Source organism: Lynx rufus, unplaced genomic scaffold (assembly GCF_022079265.1).
Source record: "Lynx rufus isolate CCGP_SWC_20201006 ecotype Redwood Valley unplaced genomic scaffold, mLynRuf1.p SCAF_7, whole genome shotgun sequence".
In the NCBI taxonomy this organism is placed as follows: Eukaryota; Metazoa; Chordata; class Mammalia; order Carnivora; family Felidae; genus Lynx; species Lynx rufus.
The window spans coordinates 115,602,939-115,621,018 of record NW_025814889.1 but is presented as its reverse complement, the minus strand read 5'-3'; the positions used below and the strand labels follow the sequence as shown (position 1 = coordinate 115,621,018).

Genomic DNA, 18,080 nt, shown 5'->3' with positions numbered 1-18,080 from the left:
CCAGTAAGCAGGTGGCAACGCTAACAACCCCATCTCCCTGAGGCCAATACCGAATGCCATGCTCCCTTCTCTGTGCAGCAGAACATAAGCGCCCAAGCTTTACAGAACGTTACAAAAGCAAAAACACGAAAGATGGCCTGGAAGGCTTCCAGCGAAGATCAGAACGGTGAGTCTGAAGGTGGAGGAGTTGCTGGGAACAGGACATGTACTAGGTCACAAAGACAAGTGAAAACATCTGAGGAATGTTTAAAAGCCAATCAATACATACTTATGAAAGTGCCTGCTGCCTGAGATAAGGTCATTTCAAAAAAAAAAAAAAATCTCTTCCATTAAAACATGTATTTACTAAAAGGGGCGTTCCTTAATGGTACTTGTTCCAAGACAGAGAACATCAATTAAAGAGACGGTGCGGGTAACGGTTTGGAGGCTGAGCTCTGACGACCTCAGCAGCCAGCCCTTTCCAAGCAAAACCGGCTTCTGAGTCAGGTGAACGCTCTCCCTGCGTTGACCTCTGTCAACTGTCGGGGTAGCAAGAGCTGCGCCCCTTAATGACTTCATCCCCTCTCCACCTTCTGCTTTGAAAGAAGTAGGATCTGCGCACAGCTCCTCCCAGTTGACAAAGCTGATGAAGAACCCGGCGGGGGGGTGTTCTGCACCACTGGAAGGGCCCCCCGATCCCTTTCAGCATCCTCCGTAACCCAGATGCCTGGGCTGGGCGTCTGCCAGGGGAATTCAGTGACGCCCCGAGGTCCGAAGCACGTATTCCCCTTTTCTCCCCACTGTTTCCACCCCACGGACAGCTGTCCTACGTGCTCCTACACAATTAGTCGGCACAATGGGGTCCTCACACAAGAAGGAAGGGCCACCCCCAAATCCCATCATTATCCTTACCGCTGTCATTAGAGCCGCACTGGACCATAAAGGAGTGTCACTGCACAGTGACACATCCCGGATCGGAAGGAAAGGAGGAACGAATCAAGAATTACAACAAACTTCGGTCTCAAACTGTCTTCCTGGCCACTCAGTTAGGTGTGGCCGTAACCACTGATGGGGGGTGGGGGGGAACATCTCCAAAGCTGAATGTGCTCCTCAGGTCTTGGCTGAGACCCTCCCTCTCGGTGAGGGCTTCTGGAGCCTCCCGCTCGGTGAGGGCTTCTGGAGTCCCGTTCAGACTCTTGTTCTGCCCCAAGCCAGCGCTTCCTTCCCCTGTCCTCTGCTGGATTTGTCTTCATAACATTGCTCACCATCTGACATGCTAGTTCCTTATTTATTTTTACACTGTCCCTCTTCCCTCATGCAGGGAGTTGAACAACATTCCCTCAAAATTCAGGTCCACCCAGACCCGCAGGAGGTGACCTTATTTGGGAATAGGGTCTGTGCAGACGTAATTAAAGGATCTCAAGAGTAAATCCTCCTGGGTTTCAGGAATCCAGTGATCGCTGTCTCGAAGAGAAAGGAGAGGGAGATTTGGACACACAAAGAGGAAAAACCCACAGAAGTGAGAGGCGGGGATTGCATTTCTGCTGCCACAGGCCCTGAAACACCAGGAGCCCCCGGCAGCTGGGAGAGGAGAGGGACCACTTTCCCCTAGGGCCTTCAGAGGGAACATGGCTCTGTGGAGACCTCCATTTTGGATTTCTAGCTTCCAGAAGGGTGAGAGAGAAGTTTCTGTTGTTTTAGGCCGCTGATCGTGTGGTCATTGGGTAAGGCAGCAGGAATCGAACACCCTGTTAGGAGGACCTCCCCGAGGGCAAAGGTTTAGGGCGCTGTCTTTCACTGCTGGAGAATCTTAGTGCTTAGAACACTACCTGACACATACTAGGTGCTCAATAAATACCCATTAAATGAAAGCATGGACGCTTACCCTTTCAAGGTGGAAGGGTTTCTACATGTCAGGTTGGCTCCCATGGTCCTTGTTGGGCATAGCCAGTCATCCATGAAGGGCCCATTTGGACCAGGCTCTTCCCTCTCCTCCCACAGCCACAGGGGATAACGTCCCTTCCTCGTTCCTCTTCCCTTTCCCTACAGTGGGAGGCGAAGGTACCAGCTTGTACACCCTGCAGCAGGCAGGGTAACAGCCCCCAAAGATACCCATGGCTCAGTCTCTGGGACATGTGAAAATGTCCCCTCACACAGCTAAGAGGGCTTTGCAGATGGGATTAGGGATCTCAAGAGGGGGAGAATTATCTTGGATTACCTGTGTGGGCCCAAAGTAATCACAAGGGGATCAAGAGAAGGCAGGAGGGTCAGGGTGAGAGAAAGGGACGTGACGAGGGAAACAGAGCCAGAGAGATGTGAAGATGCTACTTTGAAGACGCAGCCAGGAGCCAAGGCAGGAAGGAAGGCTGCCTCCGGGAGCCAGGAAAGACAAGGAAAAGGCTCCTCCCTACAGCCTCCAGGGGGAACACAGCCCTTCCACACGTCAGGTGTGAGCCCCGGGAAACCCAGAGCAGACTTCTGACCTCCAGAGCTGTCAGCACGGTTCCAAGCCACCCGGGTTGTGATCATTTGTCACAGCAGCAGTCGGAAGTGAATACACAAGCTCAGGTGGTTTGCTTGTCCCTCCCGGGCACACCGCCCTCGCACTTACTTCCCAGGGTGGCAGGAGGACTGACTGGAGCACGGCGTGGAACGTGAGGCACAGCATCAGCATCTAGTGCAGGAGCACGCTCCCCCTGCACGCTCCCTGCAGACTCTGTCTTCCGACCCGGGGCTGGGGTGGGGGCTCGCTTCCTGCTGGAGGGTCAGTGGGCGCAGTCCCACCGGCTCCTCTGCGAACAGCCCTCACGGCCGTCTCCGCTGCACACTGCCCGCCTCTCAGATACAGACGGGGGCAGCGGGACTGAGACTTCACAAACGTGGGGTTATGGGCTACCGAACTCCATGGGTTGCCCCAGTCAACTTTCTGGGCAGTGACAGTCTATGGCCATTTAGAATTACAAATTGGCCGGGGAGGCTCGAGGGAGGAATGTCTCTAGGAGGAGAGAGGGGAGGCAGACCTCAAGACAGGGGAGGAATGCAAGGGACTGGAGGTGGCCATAGGCAAATCATTTAACTCTTTGTTTGTTTGTTGCTCTGGGGTGCTGGGAACAAATATGTTTAGCAGTCTGATTTTTCTCTCCTGTGTTCAGAAGTCCCTTCTGGGGGGCCTATGGGCGGCTCGGTCGGTTGAGTGTCCGACTTCAGCTCAGGTTGTGACCTCGTGGTTTGTGAGTTCAAGCCCCGCCGTGGGCTCTCCGCTGACAGCATGGAGCCCGCTTCGGATCCTCTGTACCTGCCCCCCTTTCCGTTTCTCTGCCTCTCCCTGCTCGTGCTCATGCTCTCCCTCTCTCTCGAAAATAAGTAAACATTAAAAAAAAAATCCCCTCTCCCCCAGCCTTTTAGAAAGTCTGACAGTGGGGCCGGCCACAGAGTGGTGTTATTAGGCCACGCTGAGGAATGCTCTCTTACCAGCAGCTGCGAACCTGAAAGCTGCTACCAGGGGCTGCCTGGAGGTCTTCCCCTGGTCCATACGGAAGAAACATAGAGAAGAGTGTGGGCAAGTATTAGATTTACACAAATAATCAAGGGGAACTACAGATACCCTATAGTTAACACACCTGCTGATTAGCAAAGCCTTACCCTATATACTTCGTGTGCAGGATGGGGCATGACAGGTGGGGCAACGAAGACAAGCTCGTCCTTTCCTGCACGGCCCATTTTCGGAAGAGGACCCAGCCATGGTTCCATCGGGGGACGGGGACCAGAGCAAGTGGACCGCCATGGTGGTGCTGGGAGAGGTGGGAGGTACATGAAATTTGAAGAAACAGCCGCCAGGTAGAAGACTCGGGAAGAACGGGGAGATAAACTCATTCATTATGAAATATACCAAAAGACAGTGTACCCTGGGAGGGGTACCATTGGGAAGTCTGATACAGCTGCTGCTTGAGTTAACGTGGTTCATGCTGAATGCTGCCATTAGGATAATCTTTTTAAACCACAAATATGATCATGCCAATCCTCTGCTGAAAATCCTTTAACAGGTTCCCGGCACCCGCGAATCAAGTCCAAACTCAGAGCCCTTCACATCCTGGTCCCACCCAATGCCCCATCCCCTTCCTGCCTTCCAGAACCAGCGCTCTGGGGGTAATATCCAATCTGCCGCTCCCTCAAAAGACCTCTCCCTATGCTGGATCCTCTACCTGAAATGCCTTCCACTCTCTCTTCCCTTGGTGAAAGTTCATTCAGGCTTCAAGGCCTAATTTTATTTTTTATTTATTTATTTATTTATTTATTTATTTATTTATTTATTTTTCAACGTTTTTTATTTATTTTTGGGACAGAGAGAGACAGAGCATGAACGGGGGAGGGGCAGAGAGAGGGAGACACAGAATCGGAAACAGGCTCCAGGCTCCGAGCCATCAGCCCAGAGCCTGACGCGGGGCTCAAACTCACGGACCGTGAGATCGTGACCTGGCTGAAGTCGGACGCTTAACCGACTGCGCCACCCAGGCGCCCCGTCAAGGCCTAATTTTAATGCCACTTCCTGTCTGAAGCCTTCTCCGACCTTGGTTACAACTAATGGCTCCCTCCTCTGGGCTTCCACCATCGCAATGGCTAATGTTACTTGAGTGCTCACTAAGAGCCAGGCGCTGTGCCTGGGGCTTTATGAACATTATCTGATTGGATCTTCTCGGCCACCCTGTGAGGTACTACTAGCCCTACTTTATGGAAGAGATTTGACCCAGAGGAGACGAGGAAACTGCAGGTCACAAAGAAGCCTAGATTTAATCCCAAGCAGGCTGACTTCCTCCTCTGCTTCCAGAGTGGAAGCCACCCCCTGCATTGCTGGGCATCCCGAACAGGCTATCCCTCCTACATTCCTGTTCGGCAGTGACACCCCTGTCCATCTGGTCACCCAAGCCAGATGCCCATACCCCTTCCCTTATCATCTCAACACCGAGGTTACGGTGTCGCTGGGAAAAGAGCAGTAGCTTGCCTCACTGCACCTTCCGAGACTTAGCTCTGCCATCGCTCCAAAGTCCTTCCCCCTCTGACCAAGTGCCCATGCTTTGGGCTCCAACTGAGTGCCTGGTCCAATCCCTGGGACACAGTAAGAACCCATTGCGTGTTTAGGTATTGCTTCTTTGTTGCCTTTATGAAGACTTAGATTGAGGGAGAAAAAGTACATCTTCCAGAAAAACAGTGGCCACCTCGATATTTGATTTTTCATTTTATGGCCCTATTTTGAGTGTGTCAAACTCAAGGGGGATCTAATTAATCAAAAAGTCCTGTCAATTCTATTTTCCAAATAGTTCTAGAGTCCAGCCACGTCTTTCCATTGCTACTATTATTTCTCCAGCTGGACCCCAGTCTCTTGCTGGTTTACAACCACCTTCTAAGTGATCTGCCAGCGTCCAGCAGATCGTTTCCAGGCTATTCTGCAGTAGGATGCTTATTCTAAAACCCACAGCTGATCTGGTCACTCTTCTAATTGAAGCTCTGCAATAGTTCCCGAAAGTCCTTACGAGAAAATGCACATTCTTCAACATGGCTTGTAAGGCCAGTGCTCGGCCACTCCTGCCTACCAAGCCACTTTCTCAACAACCCCCGCCAGACTGTGTGCTCCAACTGTATTGAGCACAACGGGTGCTCTTACAGCTCCTGGCCTCCATACACCTGTTCCCTCGGCCAGTCACCTGCCTCTGCTCTACCTGGCTGATATCTGCTCACAGCTCAACTTCAGCTTAGATATTCCCTCCTCCAGCAAACCTTCCCTTACTTATTATTATTATTATTATTATTATTATTATTATTATTATTATTTTAGAGAGAGAGAGAGCAAAAGAGAGCATGAGCAGGAGAGAGGGGCAGGGGGAGGGAATCTTAAGCAGGCTCCACACTCAGCACGGAGCCCAACTCAGGGCTTGATTCCATGACCCTGGGATCACGAGCTGAGCCAAAATCAAGAGTCGGACGCTCAACCAACTGAGCCACCCAGGCACCCCAACCTTCCCTTACTTTTAAGTTTGGGTTAGATGTTCATGTGCCCCCATGGAATCCTCCACTGCCTCTGGGCTAACCTTCATGATACTCTATCTACCTATTGGTAAAATGGTAACTCTTTTACTTGTCAAGACTGACCAGATTATTGCGCTCAACGCCTCAGTATCTGCTGCACTGGAATGACGCATCCATAACCTTTGGCTCCCTTGCACGACAGTAGGTGGGGGAGATTTCCTTACCCCATTGACGTTGGGCTTGGCTATGTGGTGTGCTCGCCAGTGGAGTATCAGCAAACACGACATGAGACGAGGTGACAAATGTGATGCATAGTTTAGCATGGCTCTTGTACTTCTGCGGTCTACCTTGAGAACCGTGTGCATTGGATGAGAGATGTGTGAAGAAGACCTGAATCAATCCTCTCAACCTGCAGCTTGAGGCAGAGGGCATCCCGACCCCACCCCACTGGAGCTGACCCATGAGCAAGAAAAACAAATGCTCTTTTCTTCTAATTCTTTCTTTTAGGAAGAATTGGTCAATGCAGTATCACCGGAGTATTGTCTACATCCCTCACTAGACTGCAGGCTCTGTGTAGGCAAGAAAGAGCTATAACCTGAGTACCTAGCACAGGCCTTATCACGTCATAGGTGCTCAATAAATACTTGTCAACTGGACATATGACTGAATCAGTGTTGGCTGTTGACACGGCTGTCTCCCTAGCTAGCATGTGAATTCCTGAAGGCCAAGAATGGCATCCGATTTCCCTCAATAGCCTCCAGCTACCTCACTTGCCACATGGGGTTCTTGGTAGATATTCGATAAATATTTGTTGAAATTAAATAAACTGAATTTTGTGGGCTGCCTTGGGACTGAGTCCTTAATTTATGACATTGTTTCTATGGGAAAATGCATTCTGAGTGCCAAACAAACTTGCAAATGAACTTTTGGAACCTCACTCGTTCATTGGTTCAGGATTGCCAGTTTTGTGGAAACCCGTAACTGAACACATGTGCTATGCTTTGCAATATGGGAGAAACTGAGAAACTGCTTCCAAACCCCAGATACTCAGCCTGCAAAAATTCACTTTCCACCCACACACACAAATTCAGCGCAGGTTGGATTTGAGGTTCCAACAATAAAATACTAGACTTTTTAGAGCTCATTGTTTATCTAATTGCTTTTTATCTGCTTACACTGGATGCCTATTCTTAACACCCGATCAAAAGGAAGTTAAGATAGTTTCCTTGCCCACCCCCCGCTCTCAACAAATCCATTTTCTAGACACATATGCAAGAAAGCTCAACCTTCTCAAAAGAGAAAATAAATTATTTTTCTAAATAAATCTGTGACATTTAAAATAAACACAGTGGGATGCTCTACAGTTATAAGAAAACATCCCCCTTTAGAATTCCTAATTTTGAATGGTACTGGGAACTCAATATGAGTCACAGATCTGAGGCTTAGTTTTATTTCGTCTTAGGCCAGAATGAAGCCAGTCTGAAACTGAGTGATCTGATGTGGCTGGGAAGGACCATCAGTCTAGAATGTTCTATATTACTTAATGCGTAAGTCTCAACCTGCCACTGAGAGAGCTCTTCAATCACGCAATCTACTTCATTCACAGGGTGCGTGGGTGGCTCAGTTGGTTAAGCATCCGACTTTAGCTCAGGTCATGATCTCACGGTTTGCGAGTTCAAGCCCTGCATCAGGCTCTGGGCTGACAGCTCAGAGACTGGATGGAGCCTGCTTTGGATTCTGTGTCTCCCTCCTTCTGCCCCTCCCCTGTTCATGCTCTGTCTGTCTCTCTTTCAAAAATAAGCAAACATTAAAAAACTTTTAAAAATCTACTTCATTCACTTAACATATATTTTTTGAGCACCTACGATGTGTCGGGCACTGTTCTAGACTCTGGGGATATGGTAGTGAACAAGACAGACAAGGTACCTATGTTCATGGAACCCACATTTTAAAAAGAAAAGCAGAGACATAAGATCATTTCAGACACTGATGGGGCCATGATGAAAATAAAACGGGTGATTATGAGTGAGGTGAGGCCACTTCTAACTGGATGATCAGGAAGGAGCCAGCCATGGAAAGATCTGGGGAAAAATATTCTAGACTGAGGAAACAACGAGGGCAAAAGTACCAGAGGTGGGAACATGTCGACATATTCCTAAGTCAGAAAGAAAGCGCGGTGGGGTAGAATGAACTGAGGAGAGAGAGGCATGAGAACCATGGAAGGGTCAGATGATGTATGCAGGTCCTGGCAGTAAGACAGTCAGACTGGCTTCTAAGAGAGAAAGGCTGTGCAGGTTTTAACCTGGGGAATGACATGACCTGCTTTAGACTATAAAAGCATCATTCCTCTAGGAGGGTATTACGACAGGGGTGAGGGAGTAAGAGGAGAACCAGGGAAGCAGGTAGTAGTAGCTTTACAGAAGACAAGCACTCTTTGCCCGTCATCAATATATGCCCCGGTGTCTTCAACCTCTTCTCTGATCTTCCCTCTTACCTTCTTGTGCTCACTGAAACCAGCCTCTCCCCTGGGGACACAGCTTCCTCGAAGCCAGCTCAGGGGCTGGCTGCTTCCTCTTACTCATCCTAAGCGTCCTGCTTGTGTCTCACTGCCTTTTCTGGATGCCTCGTCTTTCCTCCTCCTTTCCAAGCGTGCCCCCCGCCCAGTGCGCCCCACCACCGCAAAGCCCTCCTTGTTGCAACCATCTATAGACCACCGCCACCCCTGCCAATTATTTCCTCTTCTGGACTATCTTGCTTCTCACCGTCTCCAACCCTGTTCCCACGGTCCGACTGCAATATCCACACAGATGACTGACGTTAACACTCCCGTTCCTAACACTACCTCCGTTCCTTGACCCCTCTCTGCCCGCAGTCTTTTTCCCATCCTACTTCAGGTACACTGTCATAATCGATAGCGCCACCACCCTCCTTGACTCTCCCACAGTCCAACTACCATTTCCCAGCCCCAGTGAGTCTTAAATCCAATCACAACCTCCCATGCACAGATCCTGCCGCCTATTCCCATCCCTCACTCCCCGCCTCGGCGTGTACTTCCAGCTGACAGCCCAGGGCCCCCTATGTTAAGTACCAACATCCATGTCAAGACCACCATCCAGCGCTCGGATACCCCCTCGGTTCCCAGGCCCCGCCCTCCCCTCTTGACGTATTTCCTGCAAAGCCCTACCTTGCTAAATCTAGCCCTCCCCGACTCTGCGACCACACCAGCGGGGCTGAACACGGCCTTGGGAAGCAAAACCCTGCTGACTGCTCTCGCTTCAAAAGCAAGACCACTGGCTTCAGCTGGGCCCTCCTGCTGCCCAGCGATCATTCTAAGTTCCCATCTCCGTTCTCGATCTCCTACCTTCTCTCTCTTCGCCTTCCAAACCTCCAGCACTTCCTCCCCCGCCTCACTCTCACGGGCCTGAAGCCCCCGAAAATGACGTTAGCGATACAAACTGAGGCTGAACACGCTTGCACCACCCACCTGCTCCCGGGCCCAATGTTCTTCACCTGCTCTTCCATCCCGAGACCACCTGTCCACCTCCCGTCTGAACTTGCCTCCCCACCAGTGTGCTACATCTTATTTTCTCTCATCTGCCGAGAGACAGCACGGTGCAAACCCCTCTTCTTTCTCTCTCTCTCTCTTTTATTGTTTTACTAAAACTTCCCCAACAGCCCCATAGCGCAGGGTTATTTCACGCGCCTCAAAAACAACCAAATTCTCTGGACTTTACTTTCTCCTCTAGCGTCTGCTCCCTTTTTCTGCCGTTTTCCTCAGCAAAGTTCCTCTGGAGACTGGTCTCTGCTCTGCTCCCTCATCATTTTCTCCTGCAGCTTTATCGCTTGCCACACTGCCCTTGTCATGGTCACCGGTCATTACCTGCTGAGTCTAGTGGGTCAGCGCACTTCCCTTGCCCAGCCCCTCTGCACCATCTGGCACAGGGGACCGCTCCCCTCTTTCTTCCCTTGGCATCCAGGAGACCACCTTCGTCGGTCTTTCCTCTTCCCTTTCTGGCTGTTCCCTCCCCATTTTTGTTTCCTCTTTGCCTCCCTGGCCCCTCGACACGGCACCGCCTCAGTGCTCGGTTCCCCAACTGCTTCTCCCCTCAATCTACACGGCCTCCCTCGTCTGGTCTTGTAAGCTCCCTCCAGACATGTCTAACTCCCAAATTCATCTCTCCAGCCTGGACACATCGCCCGTGAACTCCAGACCTGTGTTTGCCATATAAGAGCCACGAGCTCCTCGTGGCTAGTTCATCACTGCCACCGCCACCGAATTAACGCCTTGGGGGGAGCCCTACAAATATAGGTGGGAAACGCACATAGACGAAACAGGTCGGAAAGAGTACGGGGGAACCGCTCAGTGGGTGTGTGACAATGAAATGCTGTTGATGATCAGTTAATTTCTTAAACTCTAGACTTGGGCAAGCGACGGGAAGAAAACGTTCCTACCCAATTACAATTATTCATGAGAATTTTCCTGGCCCCGCTTCCTTTGTCTGCCAGGGATTCTGACAGAAACAGCCCCGTGAGGAAGCGCTGCAAAAGGCAAGGGCAATTATGCGTCTTGCTGCATCTCAGCTTTTGACTTCCTCCATGAACTCTTAATTAATTCCATCCCCACATTTTTAGTTTGTTTCCTGAACCTCTCGCTTATATTGTAGCCTCGCCCTCGCCCTCTCCCTTCGTTGCCCTGGGCTTCCTTCCCCAGATTCTCTTCCCCGTCCCCTCTGCTTTCCCCAAACCGCCCCTTGTTCAGCCTTCAGCTTCTCTGCACCTGTTCCACTCCTCCCGCTCCCTTTTGACCCTTCAAAACGGAAAGCACCAAACTGACGGCCACCGTTATGGTATTTTTTTTTTCCCCCTGCCTGAGCTCCAGCTCCGCCACTCTCCTCCTTGCTTCTGTAGCGGGAGCCCGAGTACTGGGTTGCCATGGCAACAGCGAATCCAACCAGGCCGGTCCCAGCCACGCTGGGAGCTGCCATGGCGAGGGAGCCGCTTACAAGTCGCCCCAGAGCCTGGATGGGTCGTGAACATCGTAATTCAAGACCAGGCTGGGCACATTCTGCCTGGAGACTGAGATTGTACAGCAGGCCCACAGCTGTACCGCGCATTAGGAGACAGCATCATCAATAATAAGGCTTCCACCGAGCCATCCGAGTACGTGACATTACGAGGATTCGGTGGGAAATTTTCAAACATCCCTATTCTTTTATCTCCTCTGAGGGGAGACCTTTTGCCTCTCTCTCTCTCTGGAGTCTTGGAGAACTCTGTAGAAAGTACAAGCAGAATCGGCAGCTCCAGGCTATCCTTCCTGGTGTCCTGTCCCCACCCCGCTCCCACCCCCAGGTCGGGTAACCCGGAGTGGTCCGGGTCAAATGATCCCGCCGCACTGGCCCAGCTGGGAACATCTCCGAGAATTAATGAGGATCACGCACTGATATTTCAGGCGGCGAAGAGATCGGCTCCCCCAGGTCATTGGCACGGATCGTCAAAGTAGGGCAACAAGTGTTCTGCTGCATGACACTTTTTTTTTTCTCTCTCGAAAATGTGAGCTGGTGAGAAAGAATTCAGGAAATACCTTTGCAGAGAATGGCACCAACCGCAGTGAGGGTCTGTTGCTGTTAAACACTCCGTACAGGATTTATGTTTACTGCAATTTGCAACACGAATTCTCCTCACCTAGAAATGAAGATGACAGCAGCTCAGACGGAATTCTAAGCACCGCCACAAAAACGACAACACCTCATCTGATAACGGGCCACAAAGAGAGCACATTTGTCAGCTTGAACTCGGAATGCCTCTGTAAGGACGTTGGGCAGTGGTTCTCAAGTTCCGGGGTACGAATCCCCTGGGGAGGTTTGGAAAGTGCAGGTTCCCAGATGGCCTGCCGTCCCTGCTCTGGAGACTCGGGCTGGGCAGGTCAGGGACCGGGCCTCGGAATCTGTATTTTTAAGTGCTCTCTCAGGTGGGTCTGATCCGCTAATAATGACTTCCCAAGGGGTCATGGAATCAGGTCACCTGGCCTTCACACAAAGACAGTTAAATGCGTGGTCAGTGGCACTCTGGAAATGAGCATCTGGGGACGTAAAGGCTCACGCTGACCCAGGAGTGTCAGCACGAGGCTGACGCTGGACACGGAAATGAGGTGAATCCCACACCCCTGTCAGGGTAACTCCATTGTTTCAGCTCCTGGCTCGTTTGCTCACCTTCCCTCCACTGGAGTCGGGCATAAAAGAAACAGGGGGAGTATTCAAATCATTGCCTGCCCCTCAAGCTGCCTCTTCCAGTTGTCAGGAAAGAGCAACCCACAGACCAGGCGCCCGTGCTGGGCAGACCCGGGCATCTGAGACAGTCAGAGCCTGGAAGCAGGGTGGCGGGAGTCGGGGAGGACCTCAGTGCCACACAGCGCATTTTCTGCGGGCAAAATCCCACAGCAGGTAGTAAGGAAACTTGTGGAACTCATTAAGCCAGGAAGCTGTACATGCTAGAAGGTATAAGTAACTTCTTTAAAAGGTTAGAAACACAGAGCGTTCTAGAAACGGTTGGTGAGGAAAATAGGCTATCCTGGGGAGTAGTGTTCAATTCTAAGTTGACTACATGGAGGACAGACCCGTCTATTTCTCAGTCCTCCATGTTGCTGAAAGATGCGGGGGCAGACCACCAGCCTGAGCCAGAATCAACCAGAATGTGGAGATTTCCCTGTAGCTCACAAAACATCTTTTTAATTCTGGGGGGGGGGGGGGGGGGAGGTTGCATAAATATCACGTAGTCTCTCTAACCTTGTTTTCTCAACTCTGAAATGGTGACCGTGCTGCGGACTCCACAGGGTTATTTCACTGTCTGGCAGATACTAAGCGCTCGATAAATGTTGGCTACTGCTATTGTGTGAGGCAAAGGTTCCACAGCCCTACAAACATGTGAGACCTCACACTTAAAAGGCAAACAGATTTCCTTACTAGGAGGCTACTGAGAGCCTTTGAATATGCTGAGCATGATGAGACTCCAGGCGGGGTAGACTAAATAACATATTCTCCTAGGGCCACATTGGCTCAGAACACTTAGTGGGATAGGAGTCTCTAGAACTTTCCATGAGAACCATTACGCGCTCTACTTAAACACACAAACAACATCTCTCTCTGTAAAAGCGAGAACACAATTAGTACTACACTGGACCTGCTTCCCTAACTTAGTAACACACAATAGTGACTATTCCACGGCGATGCATAAATCTTCATATGGTTATTTTTAGCGGCCACGTATTCCATGGATGTACCAGGGCGTATTCGTTTGGCTGTTACTATCCCCCCAAGAGTCTCGGAAAGGATCCTCCTTAGGTTTTTGCCTGTCTAGGGGTTATGCTGGCTCAATGAGAATCTTACTAATAGGATCCCCAGCAGGAAACCTAGGTGAAGAATGTAAGAATAACCAGCTTTGATGCCCAGTCAAAAACCCTCCCTAGGGCTTCAGGCTTTGAATGACCAGAGGCTAGAACTCTTTATCTTCCGGAAAGTGAGGACCTGTCAGCTATCCGTGGCTCTCCAGTGGTTCCCAGCTTACAGTCTGGAGTTTGGAGGAAAGTGCTAACGAGAATTTACGAGCCATTTTGCAATGTTTCAAAAAGCTGAATGGAGAAACATGCACGGATTAAGCAAGACTTCAAGTGTCTTTGCTTTGGGCTGGAATTTTATCAGCTCTGTGTGGCAGCACAGCGCGTTCTCCGGCTGGCAGTTTTCGGATGCCCTCGATAAATAAAGCCTGGGAATGGGAATAGTTACTTAATATATGCAGTTTGTTGAGTAGACAAAAATCTCGCGAATACGGGAAGCCCAGGGAAGAAACAGAATAAAAAGTGTTTTAACGGGGACACAAGCTGCTCAGGAAGATTCTGCATGGTGAACAACTGGTCTACCAACGTCAGGCAGGTCCACGGTTCATCTCAATGAGATCATTTTGACATAACGACTCTTCCACGTGCAAAGGGCAATTCTGGGAATTCTGGAAACGACAATGTGCTTGTGTGCCTACTGTGTGACCGCAACAGCACATGTGGCTTGCTGTCATCACCGTTCCCCTTAGAACGAGAGATAAAAAGAATGGAAAATGGGGTTGGACCGAAGGCATCTGTTATTCCATTAGATAATTCCACAAGTCTGAATTCTCTTCTTCACACTTTGTTTGCCCCAATGGCCATGGGTCCGAATTACCGTGCCAGAATGGGCTGCTTAGTTTTCACAAGTTTGGGATTCGATCTCATTTATCACGGGCTTTGATGTCAGGACAGAATTGATGTCCCAGTCTGGACAAGGCCTAACCTACATATATATAAAATAGAATGAACCTAAGATATCAAGGAGATAGATCTCCTTGACTGAGTCATTTAACCTTTCCAAGTCTTAGGCTCTTGATATACAAAGCAAGGGTAATTTTATCTCATTAATTTGGTAGCATATTTCATCAACATTGTTTTTATAGCTGTGCGTACAGACACAACTCTGCCTCTAAGAGAGACGAAACCAGTACGTGGTCAGTAGGGACCCAATAAAACTTAGCTTTCTTCCTTTGTGGAAGTACTTTATAAAAATGAAGAAACTATAAAAAGCTATTATTTTTATTTGAGTAAGCAGAAGCAAGAAGAAAAACTAAAACAGCCAGATAAATTAAGAGAGGGAGGGTGAGTGCCATATATTTCCTGGTTCATGAATGTGCATGAGACTGTGGCCTGATATTAACCCCCAATTCCAAAGCCAGTCCCATTGGGTATATTCATAAATGCATCTAACCGTTCAGTGCCCACACAATAAATGTGCAAATTCAGTTACCTTGCTGATTATGCACCCATTTGCAAGCACACCCTCCTCTGAAAAGCCTCGCATTGGAAATATAGCCAATAATAAAATTGTCTAAATAGGTAATATTTCTTGCTTACTTACTGACAGGAAGGTTTTTTTAATTCCATGTCTGTGAACCACTGAAGGTCTTCTCGAAGCCTGCAGCAGTGTTTAAACTTGATAGTTCAAAGTAAAAGCTTCACTACTAGATGATGACGTTAATTAAACAATTTTTTATTCGTAAGTCAGAAGCTGTACCCAGTATTTTCGCCTACCTCTTTCCCAGCTGTTAGATAGATGTAGATATTCTTCTTGGGATGAGGAACCAGTTTGTAGAAAACAGGTGTTTCTTCTTTAATTTCATAGATAACCTCCGGGCAATTTGAAGTCAAATTCTCACCAAGAATAACCTATTTTTTTTTTTCAAAAAGAGAAATAAGATTTCTATTAAATACTTTGAATAGCGGGGGTGGCAAGAGTTGCAGCTTAATTCTAAGACCACACGCTCTTTTCCTCACTACATATACTGGCTGAGGTACCATGTTCTTTAATCATCCTTTTGTGTCTCAGTCTTCCACGAGGCTGGGAAGAACAAGCATGGTCACGCATGTGAATGCGCGTGTGCACGCACAGAAGCCACCCTTCAGTGCTGGGGCAGTATCCTCACGTGTGGACGCTCCAAGCCCGCAATTCCCTATCACATCTGGCTCTACGAGAAGCTACAGGTGACAGCTTCGTCAGTATTAAGCCAAGTGATCTTCAAACTAAAGGAAGCCGGCTTGACATATATTTGCATGTGTTACTCTGACTCTCCTATATGATTCTACGCAGTCACACATTTTAAAGTAACCAGGACAACTTAAAAGGCCCAAACAGCAGGTATGTGTTTACATATAAAATGTAAGCGTGGCCTTGAAATTGGGCCTACATGAGTTTCATGCACCTCAGTCGATAAATATCTACGTATCTGGCATGTTCTAGGTGTTTGAAAACGGCTGCGAACAAATTGGGGGGGGGTAGAGGGAGAAACCTACCTTCATATACCGTGTGTGTGTGTGTGTGTGTGTGTGTGTGTGTGTGTGTGTGTGTAGGGGAGTAGTGGCAGACAATTAACAATAATTAAATCAGAAACCCTATTAGAAGGTGATGTAAGTCAAAATAAAGTGGGGTAAGGACATCAGGATGCGTGCTCAGGGTAAGTCTCACTGAGAGGTGGCATTTAGTGAGACACTTGCAGGAGACGATGGAGCGGGCCATTTAGATGCCTGGGTGACTCGTGCTCTTGCGAGAGCCACTCACTGGTACCGAGGCCCTAAAACCTGAGGTGGCCAGTGTGGCTCGAGCGGAACCAGTGAGGCAGAGAGCAGTGAGGTAACAAGTGTGCAACGTAGGTGATTGTAGGTGTGTATAGAAATCTCACTCTTACTCCGGGTGAGAGAGAGGGAGCCACTGTAGGGTTTGAGCAGAGAGGTGGCATGGTAAGGGGGCAGGTTGGAAGCAGGGGCCTGAAGCTGCATCACAGACCATCACCATAGCCCTGGAGAAACAGAATGGTCGCTTGAGCCCAGGTGCGCCTCTGGACTCTTTCCGCTGAGTAAGCTGTGCTAACTTTGACCTAGTACCTTAACCTTCCCCAACTTCCTTGTCTCTAAAACGGGGCTAATAATGCCTTTCCTATATACAACTATTCAGGATCAAAGGAGAGTTGTAAAAGGTGCGTGGCACATAATAAATACACAATAGATAATAATGTTGCTAGATGGTAAGCTCCTTTTGAGTAGAGACTGTATCTTAATCATCTTTATACCTATCCCCTTGCCCGATACTTTTAAAATCGAAGGTGTTCAATATTTTGTCAGTTTGAATACATCCATACGTAAAATCTACACTTGTGTCTCTACTGCTGAGGACGGCAGTTACATTGGGCACATGGTTTTAAAAGAAACGTTGGCCCTTGAGATTCTTTTCAGACAAAGTCTACATTCACGCATCTACTAAGCAATACGAAGCCTGTACCACATATCCTGATGGCAAATACATACTTACTACTTTATCAAAGAGTCCTTATCATTTTGGCAGAGGCAGCATCTTCCTACATGAGTCCCTGCTCCCAGCCTGAGTATGACTTTGTCTTGTGGTCGTGACTTTCTTCCATCATCTGCTCTGGGTTAAGTCCAGGTAGATTTGGTACAACTAGTAACTCACTAGGGGCCCGTGAACTGCCACTGAATTCAGGAGCAGCTCGTAAAAGTCAATTGCAGTAACTAAAATAGGACTTTTTTAAAAAGGAATAGAACCATTTAGGTCCCAGTAGAGGTGGAAAAGGTCTGTGCCTCAAGTCATTTAAAAGCACCTACAGAGGCGCCTGGGTGGCTCAGCTGGTTGAGCGTCTGACTTTGGCTCAGGTCACGATCTCACGGTTCATGAGTTCAAGCCCCATGTCAGGCTCTGTGCGGACAGCTGTGAGCCTGGAGCTGCTTCAGATTCTGCGTCTCCCTCTCTCTCTCTGCCCCTCCCCCACTCGTGCACGCATGCTCTCTCTCTTCTCTCTCAAAATAAACATTTAAAAAATGTTTTTAATAAAAAAAAGTGACTATAGCTGCACCATCCAGTATGGTAGCCAGCAGTCACCTGTGGCTATTTAAATTTAAAATGTAGTACTCCCGTTATACTAGCTGCAGTTCAAGTGCTCATTAGCCACATTTGGCTAGTGACTACCATGCTGAAAGTACAGATACAGAACATTACCATCATCACGGAAAGTTCTACTGGACAACACTGGCCTACTGAAAACTACAAATGAAGAGAAACAGCAGGCTGGCACCACCCAAGCGTGGACTCGCCAGGTTCTTGTCTTCCCATCTCTAATTCACGTTCCTTATTAATCAACTGAGATTCAGTTGATCTGGTTCTAGAAAAGAGGTCATAGAGGAGAGAGGAAACAGGAAGCCAGTTAAAAAATGTTTGATAAAAATGTTCTCAAGTGACACTCAAGAGAAGACAGGCTGCTGTCCAGAAGAATTCATCGTGTTAAAGGCCTCCCTGGGCAGAACCACCTATGAAGCATTCTTGCCAACAAAACCGAACCTGAACCTCATTGAGCCTTTAGTGTGACCTTTAACACTGGGAAGCAGAAAGAGGAGGAGGCAGCAAGAAAACAGCCAAATCCACAATATGAGACATTCGACCACAGACTTCATTTCCTCCATCAGTCAGTGGCAGTGATGGGAGTTGGCTACACCAGATTGA

At 48.9% G+C, this 18,080-nt stretch overlaps 1 protein-coding gene across 1 annotated transcript in view; it reads right to left on the bottom strand.

Moving 5' to 3' along the window:
• Window positions 1-18,080, bottom strand: part of PLXNC1 (plexin C1) — a 149,726-nt gene that overhangs the window by 100,632 nt on the left and 31,014 nt on the right. The window contains 2 exon segments of the mRNA XM_047065087.1: window positions 11,582-11,682; window positions 15,107-15,241. Of these exon segments, the coding sequence (XP_046921043.1) occupies window positions 11,582-11,682; window positions 15,107-15,241 (236 nt within the window).